This window comes from Chinchilla lanigera, unplaced genomic scaffold (assembly GCF_000276665.1).
Source record: "Chinchilla lanigera isolate Chin_1 unplaced genomic scaffold, ChiLan1.0 scaffold00005, whole genome shotgun sequence".
Classification (NCBI taxonomy): Eukaryota; Metazoa; Chordata; class Mammalia; order Rodentia; family Chinchillidae; genus Chinchilla; species Chinchilla lanigera.
The window spans coordinates 2491550-2500523 of NW_004955406.1; the positions used below are offsets into that span (position 1 = coordinate 2491550).

The 8974-nt window shown below is 41.0% G+C and overlaps 1 protein-coding gene across 2 annotated transcripts in view; it reads left to right on the plus strand.

The window, feature by feature from the left end:
* Ush2a (Usher syndrome 2A (autosomal recessive, mild)) overlaps nucleotides 1-8115 on the plus strand; it is a gene marked incomplete in the record, with an annotated part of 661834 nt that extends 653719 nt beyond the window's left edge. For both annotated transcript variants that reach the window (XM_013519932.1, XM_013519934.1), the window contains 1 exon segment: nucleotides 5345-8115. In XM_013519932.1, the coding sequence (XP_013375386.1) occupies nucleotides 5345-5434 (90 nt within the window).
* Between the last annotated feature and the right edge of the window lie 859 nt (nucleotides 8116-8974).

The window sequence follows — 8974 nt, forward strand, 5'->3', positions numbered from 1 at the left end:
CTACATCCAGAAGTGAAAGAAAGATAACTACTATCATGACAACATGTAGAAATACAAATCCCACTAGAAGAGTAGACACAAATGAGAAAGAGAATCAAGCATTATCAAACCACAAAGATGATAAAAGTGTAAGAATCGAGTAAATAATATTCAAAGCAACCAGAAGAAAATCAATAAAAATCAGGAAAAGTCTATACCTTCCATTAATGACTCTGAACACAAATGGTTTTAATTCTTCAGTTAAAAGATACTGAGTGAATGATTTAAAAGCAAAACCAAACAATGGGCTGCCACCAAAGATTCAACTCACCAATAAAGGACAGAGAGACTAAAGATGAAAGGATAGAAAATGGTATTTTGGGCCAGGGATATAGCTCAGTGGCACAGTGCCTGCCTTGCAAGTGCAAAGACCTGAGTTTGATTCCCTGTACCAAAAAAAAAAAAAAAAGAAAAGAAAAGAAAAAAAAAAAAAGGTATTTTAAACACATGGAATTCTTTTTTTTTTTTTTTTTAATCACATGGAATTCTAAAGCAAGTAGGAATATCTATACTTATATCTAGCAAAACAGACTGTCTCAGTTACTTCTTTGTTTCTGGGACAGAATACTCTGACACCCAAAGTTGAAGCAAGAAAGTTTTACTTTAGCTTTTAGTTTGTAGAGGGTTCAGTCCATAGTCAGCTGGCTCCAAGGCAGGGTGGCATGGCAGAGGAGAAACAGTCCATGGCAGGGCAGGCAGGAAGCAGGCAGCAGCAAGACTCCCTTTTCCTTTATATTCCATCTAGGCTACAAGCCTATTGGTTGGTGCTACCCACACCTAGGGTGAGTCTTCTGTTCTCAAGAAATCCATTTAGCCCCACCTAGAACTATTATAATCCAATCAGTGGACTGATCCAGTTGTCACACCTTTAATCCAGCATCACATGCCCATGAGCCAGCCACTTCCCAAAAGCCCCACCTCTAAGTACATGAGGCTTTGAAGGGACATCAAGATACAAACCATAACACAGATTTTAAAAAAAGAGAAGAACAGACAGAAAAGTTACTATACACTGATCAAGGGATCAATTCATCAATAAAATACTGATTAAAGATCTATATACATCTAGCAATGGAACACCCATTTTAGAAAACAAACAGCATTAGACTAAGGAAAGAGACAGTCTCCAATATAAAAACAGTTGCAGATTTCAATACTCCATTCTCACCAATGGGTAGATCAACCAGATGAAATATCAACAAATAAACATCAGAATTAAACTATACTGCAGGCCAAATGGACTTAATGGATGTTTGCTGAATATGTCATAAAACAGCTTAACAATACACAATCTTTTCATGAGTGCATGGAACTTTCTCTAAAATAGACCACATAGTAGGTCACAAAAGAAGTTTTAACTAATTCCAAAAATTGGTCATATCATTTATCTTTTCTGATTATAAGGAAATGAAGATAAAAATTAAGGAATCCAATTAAAAATGGGCAAATGATCTGAAGACATCTGGGAGAAATACTAATGGCTAACAAACACACAAAATATTTAATATCATTACCCATAAGGGAAATGCAAATCAAAACACAATGAAATACATCTAACCTAGTTAGAATGGCTGTTGTGTAAAAACAACAGATGCTGATAAGGACTGGAAGAAAAGGAACGCTTATACAGTGTTGATGGAAATATCAGTCAGTGCAGTCTCTATGGGAAACAATATGGAATTTCCTAAAAAACGAAAGCAGAAAATAACTAAAATTATAACCATTGTGTGGTCCAGCTACCCCGTTTCTTGGTGATAAAGTTGGCATGCAAAAGAGACACTCGGATATTCATGTATATCGGAGCGCTATTCAGAAGAGCTAAGATATAGAATCAGCCAGAATGCCTGCCAATTGACAAACGGATAAATAAACCGTGGTATATATACACAATGGAGCATTATTCACCATAAAGTATGAAATCCTATCTTTTGCAGTAACATCATCTTTTCTACATGAGTTTGTTATCAGAGGAGGAAAGTCTTTTCTCTCAACAAATGAAAATGGTTCCTCTCCAACTAAAAAGTCTCAGAATATCAGGATAAATAAGGGTGTCACTGTGAAAGAGTTTCATTTTCTTATGTTTCAAAAATGGTTTCATTTGAATCACAAAATTTTGTATAATTTTCTTAGAATCTCTAATAAAATATAAAGACAAGATGAGTTTGTGCTAACTATATGCTGGTAGATTTATAGTGAAGAGGTAGTGGGTGCTGAAGGGCCTATCACAGTGCAGGTAACTGAACTCAACTTCCTATGAGAAGTATGTTAAATATATTATTCTACAAAACCATTAGTATGCTAGGACAATTGTATGCCTTACAGGCTAAAATAAGATCAACACTATTTAAAATAGCAGGAAACAAACACCTGCCATCTTTCTCAGCAAAAATGAAATGAAGACCAGATTTGGAGTCGTGAAATATATTGAACTTTAACAAAATCTTCTCACTACCTGGCTAATGTTTAATTGGTTGTCACTCTTCAATCTTGTATTTTAAGGTTAATGATTAACCCAGTACTGTTCAGTAAATACTGTCGATGCCAGGAGAGTATGGTTTTATCTACACACCAGCTTGACTCAAATTTGGGGGTTATCTAATTTTCTCCACTGAGAGTGTGAGTAAACCCTCGGATGATAACTGGCATTTTTAGTGCAAATCTGCCATCAGCAGAATCTTCTGTTTAGTATTTAAAAGTGGGACTCATGGGGCAGGAGGACTGCTGTGAGCTCAAGGCCAGCCTGAACTGCATAGTGAAACCCTGTCTCACAAAGACAAGAAAGAAAGAAAAGAAAGAGAAAGAGAGAGAGAGAGAGAAAGAAAAAGAAAGTAAAGAAAGAAGGAAAGGAGGAAAGAAGGAAGGAAGGGAGGAAGGAAGAGAAGCAAGCAAGCATGTGCCGGGAATATAGCTCAGCAGCACAGCGCCTGCCTGGCACGTGTGAGGTCCTCAGTTTGATTTCTGGTACAAAAAATATATATAAATAAAAAAAAATAAAATAAAAGCGGGGCTCAGTGGTAAAGCACTGGCTTACCATTTGAAGGCCCTGGGTTCAACTTACAGCACCAAATGAACAAAGTACTCAGTTTCCTATAGGTGCTGCAACAAACTACCACAAAAATCTGGCTAAAATGGCACGAATGGATTATTTCACCATTCTGAAAGGTAGCAGTTTGAAATGTGTTTCACTGGCTGGAATCAAGGTGTAGGCAGGGTTGCTGTTCCCTCTTTCCCACCTTCTGCTGGCCTCGTGACCTCACGGCTCACGGCTCCTCTCGTGAAGTCAGTCCAGTGGTGCGAATCACTGGCTCTTTGAAAGGCAGCCTCCCATTACCGAGTAATCCTGAGGGGCCCACATGGGCTGTGACGACTACGATCCTAGTGTCACGTTTCATTCTGGGACCACCCGGATGTCTGCCAGACTGTCGTTCCATGGGTGCAGTTAGATGATAAAGCCAACGAAAAACTGGCTCCGCTTTCGCTCTTCAGTGGCAGAATTACTCATGTCCATTTCTCTCAACTCCGAATCTGTGCTTGGGTTCCTCACCTCTCTCTCCCAAGTTCTCACTGTTTTGCACTGAAGAGTTGATCCTGCTTTTTGTTACAGCCATTCAATTCCATTATTCCATTTCACATTTCAAGTTTTTAAATGGCAGGGATAATTATATTAAGTTGACATGAATAATTACTAATGGATTATGTTTAACATGCAAGATGGCAGTTTTGACATACTCAACCTAATACACTGCAGGCTTGGCTGAGTTAATTCTTAATCTTCATAAACTCTAGAAGGTCACTCACTGCTATTATTCTCATCCTTATAGAAGGAGCTAGAGCTCAGGGAGATTAGGGACTTACCCAAGAACTTATAGCTAGTAAGCAATCTTCGTGTGAGGTAGAAATCACATCTGACTACAGAGCTTCCCTCTGTATTAATGGTACTATCATGCCATTTTCGCTTGGTCTTTACAGTACGAGTAATAGGCAGAGTGCAGAGGGATTCAGAGAAGAGTTCTGAGGGTGCCAATGCATGACAAAGATGTGTTCCTTATAAAGTAATATCAACATTACTGATCCTACCCCATAATACAAAATACAGTATGAGTAGGAACCAACAGAGCACAACAGCTTGTATTTAGCTCTTCTGCTTACTCTCTTATAGTGTATTGACAACTGGTGGGCAACTTATCACCCCCAGCTGAACTGAGGAAGCATGGTGCTGGGTGTGGGAGGCCCACCTGGGGGCTGCTGCCAGCAGCATGAGAGGCAGACCTGGAGAGGAGAGGCTGTTGGGAGCTGAAAGCCTGTTGGGAGCTGGTAGAAGCTGTAAGGAGTTGTTGGTTGCTTTGGAGAAGGTCATCATGCTGGCTTTCCTGATGAACTTGGCTGTTTTCATCCTTCAAGGAGCTCAGGGCCTTGTTGGACCTGAGAATAGCTTTGGTTCACTTTGGGGGAGCTCTGGTCCCCATCGCTTCCTGCTCTGGAGGGGAAGAAGGTGCACAGCTCAGTCTCTTGAAGCAGCTTGCTGCATTGGCTTTCCTGATGGGAACTCAGCTGTCTTCACCACTGGAGGAGCTCGGGACCTCACTGTTGCTGAGGATGGCTGTGGTACCTTTCGGGGGAGCTTCTGGTTCTTACTTGGAGCGTTACTTCCTGGCTCCAATGTGTTCCCTCAGCCTGCCAGCACAGATCTTTCATCCTATGGGCACAGACTTCCTACATTCCACCACTGACCTTTGGGCCTTCCCAGTGCAGATCCGTGAAACAGGCTTGCATGAGATATTGTTATGGGCTCTAGGCCTCCAGTTGGACTTGTGGGAGGCACTGTTATGAGCTCTAGGTCTTCAGCTGGACTCATGCAGGACATTTCTGTAGGATCCAGGCCCTCGGCTAGTTTCCTTGGACTCAGTGTGGGGACAGATTTCATGCACTCTTTTGTATATCATTCTTTGGGTGACTATTATAATCTTATAAAATATGTGTCCTGTATTATATTGTTCTCCCTTGCAAAATATCCCCCAAAACCATAACATCTCTGAACTATTATTTTTTAATTATACATCTAGTCTCCATACTTTATAGATGAGAAGAATGATTCTTATCACATACAGTTTGGATTAGTTCATGCCTACATGTGATGTAATCCTCTCAATGAATTTAAAGAAAAGGCTATCTCAAACTACATCTTAGCACTGAGCCCTGGGTAGCAAGTCCTCAGTAAACATGCACTGAGTACTTTTTATAGTAAATTCATACTGACTGACTGACAGCAAAGATTGTAACCAATAATACCTGGCTTGTTTTTCAGTATGTGGATGAAGAGGACCTGATGAACGTGATCAAGGGCTTCAGCTCAGTGACCAAAGAACACACGACATTCACCGACACCCACCTGTAACAATGCCCGCTGCAAGCCCGAGGCACGGCCCTGCACCGCAGGGTTACCATCACTGATACATCACTAATGCTGAAAGGCCAATGTTTGATAGTCCGTAACACTTCAGAGATGAGTGTGGTTTTTAAAACTGTTCCTCTCTAGAAGAGATCTAGCAAGTGTTATGTTTCTGGCTGTCTTAAAGGAGGGATGATATTCATATGCAAACACTGGCTTTGCTTTTATTTTGTGGAAGATGAAGCGTGTAATTCTCACTTGTCTCTGGCAGTGAGGCATCGGTTAATGAATAATCAGTGGTGATTTCAAGATGGCCCACAGTTGTTACAATGAGAAGTTACCACTTTCAAAATCAAGTGAATCTACCGAGAGAGGACGCTGCTGAACCTTTCCAACTGCTGATGTAACCCTGTAAGGAACAGCGGCTGTCATGGTCACAGCTGCGAGATGGAAGTCCCAACTCCAGGCCAGGGTGAAGCGGAGAAAAACAAACACCGCCCCGCGGATATGCACTCAGCTGAAGTTCCACTTTAATGACATTATTAGAGATAAATACCCAGCCTTCTGACACAGCACCACGTAACTTCTCCATAAATGTTTCAGTTCTTGCAATTATGGATTGCTGAGAAATCTCAGGAGTAAACCACTAATTTATACATTTTAAAGAGAAAACCTGAACCAGTGGTTTTCACACATTTTACAATTTTGAAACTCCAATGAGCATTTTCATAAAAGCCTGTCAGTTCACTAAATAGCAGAAAACATGACACCCTCAACTTAGCACATTTCAAACAGAAACTACTGTGCTACTTGCTGTACTTAATTAGCCTTCATGGAATTTAAAAAGAGAAAAGAAAATTACTGATGCGCCTTCCAGTTTTGAAACTGTGCTGACACATTTACATGTAAGTGCAAAACTATTAGTATGTCCGAGCACATCACATATACATATACACACCTATTACTTGGACCTTATCTTCGTTTCAGAGAAGTTATCACTTTAGTCCTCGAATTGGTGGGAATGGACGATAAGCCACCTATTTTATGGTTTAGAAATTTCTACTATCTGATCTGTTTGGATTAGTCATTGGTGAAAGTCCCACAGCAAGGGGAAAAAATGTTGCCATCAACATAAAATTAAACGTATTTATTCTTCCTGAAAACTATATAAGAGAACTACACCTTTTGTTCATTCTTAAAGGTTTTAACGACCACAGGAAATTCATTGCAATACTTACGACTCTCACACTGTTGTCTGACAAGACTGTGAATGTATCTCCAGAGGCAGGTGGATTTTTGCAAAGCTGAGCTAGCAAAAGGTTATAAAATAAGGGATAACTGCATTACTTATCCTGCCTGAAAACCACAAATTATCCCCAAGGGTCTGACAGTCAAAGCCTGTGGACTCCAGGGGTACCGAGAGATGTCATCCAAATCTGTGGGAGAGCAGCTCCTCCGCCTGGCCATCCCCAAAGCCTGCCAACCTCGTGTCAAAAGCACACCAGCCCTGGATAGACAACTGCTAGAAACAAAGAGATCGGAAGAAACTGCCCCATTTGGCAGTGGCTGTGCAAGTTAGATTTTGTTTTCTCGCCAAGTTTTCTTTTATTCTGACATAGAAACAGGATGGGCTGGTTTACTGGTTTTTACTTCCTTTTGTCAGTGGGCTCGCCGGCGGGCTGTTTAAGTGAGCCCTAACCCGGGCTGAATGGCCGCCCGTGAGCTGTCGGGGGCTTGTCAGGGGAGGTGACCCTCTCCCGCCCCAACCTGCTTCCTCACCTGGGGGTTCTGCTCTTCTACCAATATGATCTGCTCACACACTACTGGGAGGAAGCAGAAGGTAGAGCCCACCATCGTTTCTGAGAAATCACACACCTTTATCACGGTGTAGCTTCAAAAGCATAGTTATAAAACTTTAAAAGCACGCAGAGGCTAGAGAACTGCAGGGGATTTCACCGGAAGTCGTTCTCCACTTACTGATCTTACTTGACCTTGCTATAAATTCAGGTAACTGAATCACAGTTGGACCCCACAACTCAGGGCAGAGAGGCCATGTGTCCTCTGCCCAGGACACTGCTCATCTAAACACACGTACCCTCACTTGAATTTATTCTGGGGGAGAATCCTACGACCTTGTCTTACTACTCTTAACTGGTGCAGTGCACCAAGCCTCTATTACACAAAACATGGAGAACCATCCCCCAGAGATTCTGATCCAATCGGTCTGGGATGGGGCAAGGCCTCCGTAGCTTTCAAATTTCTATGCATTCTTACTGTTTAACACTGTGCTCTAAAGCACATGCCCAGCACTTGTTCCTTACACAGCAATGGTAAGTTCTCCAGGGACTCTGAAACCCACTCTAAATCTCCCGACTGGTCGTGACATCTGTAGAGACCACCATCTCTGCTTAATTTGTGAACCACCGCGCTCTGTGAACTGTTTGCTAACAGGGTGCACGCGCATATTTGTATGAGAGCTTCTAAGAACTGTCTTTGTAGATGATCTACTGCAATTTCCACTAAATGGAGAACTTCTCCATGAATCTGTGATAGTACTTATATCGACATAAAAATAATTAAGCCAGTAAGAGCTTCATTGTATCATGAATAGCAACTCATTTCCAATGAGTGAATATTATGTTAATCAATCTAAAGATGGTTAGATTAATAAATATTTAAATGTGAAACAAGTTTAATATATTTATGAAAAAACACTGGCAATCCTGAGTTACACACAAATGATAAAGGTATACCCATTTAAGAAAACACGATGTTCTGGATGCCTTCTATGTATCTTACAATCACCGGTGGTACTTCTTTCAAAATCTGAGTCTCAACCCCCGGAGATACAAGTTCAGCAGGACTGTGGTGGGGTTGGGTAATTGTGGCTGACCTGGGGTAACGGCCAGACAGGAGCCTGGAGGAAAGAGCCAGGAACAAAAGCACAGGCTTTTCAAACAGGAAGACAGGAGTGCAAACTGCTGGTCCTGGAGCTGGTTAAGCTGCTTATCCTATGTGGTGTGTCAGTGATCTCATCCGGGAAATGAGGACGATCTATTTATCCAATTGCTATGATACATGGTACTCTGAAATTAAGTGCAAAACAAACTGAAAAACTTTTTGTCATGAGAAGAATTCTGGTTTTGTTTCTCATCAATCATAAAAAGTATGTAAATGCATTGTGATTCTTCTTCTAGCTACAAACTTAATGATGGAAGTATAAGGAAAAACCCTGGGCATGTGGGAATAATCCACTCAGTTTTACAAAGTTCTGGGGCAGACTCAACTCCACGGGTAACACCAAGTTCCACCTCCTGTCTGTGAAGGAAATAACCAGGATTTTACTTTTAGTATGATGTAATCTATAGTCACCATGGTGTAGAATTTTACCATATAACGGCTCTTGCCTTCTTTTTTTTTTAAGTTTTTTATTCTCAGTAAATACAAGTTTCACACAATTGTAATACAGAAAAACACTACATCATTACAATCAGTGATTTTGAAACTACTGTGGTATAACATTTTCCTTATTGGTGAGATAACAGT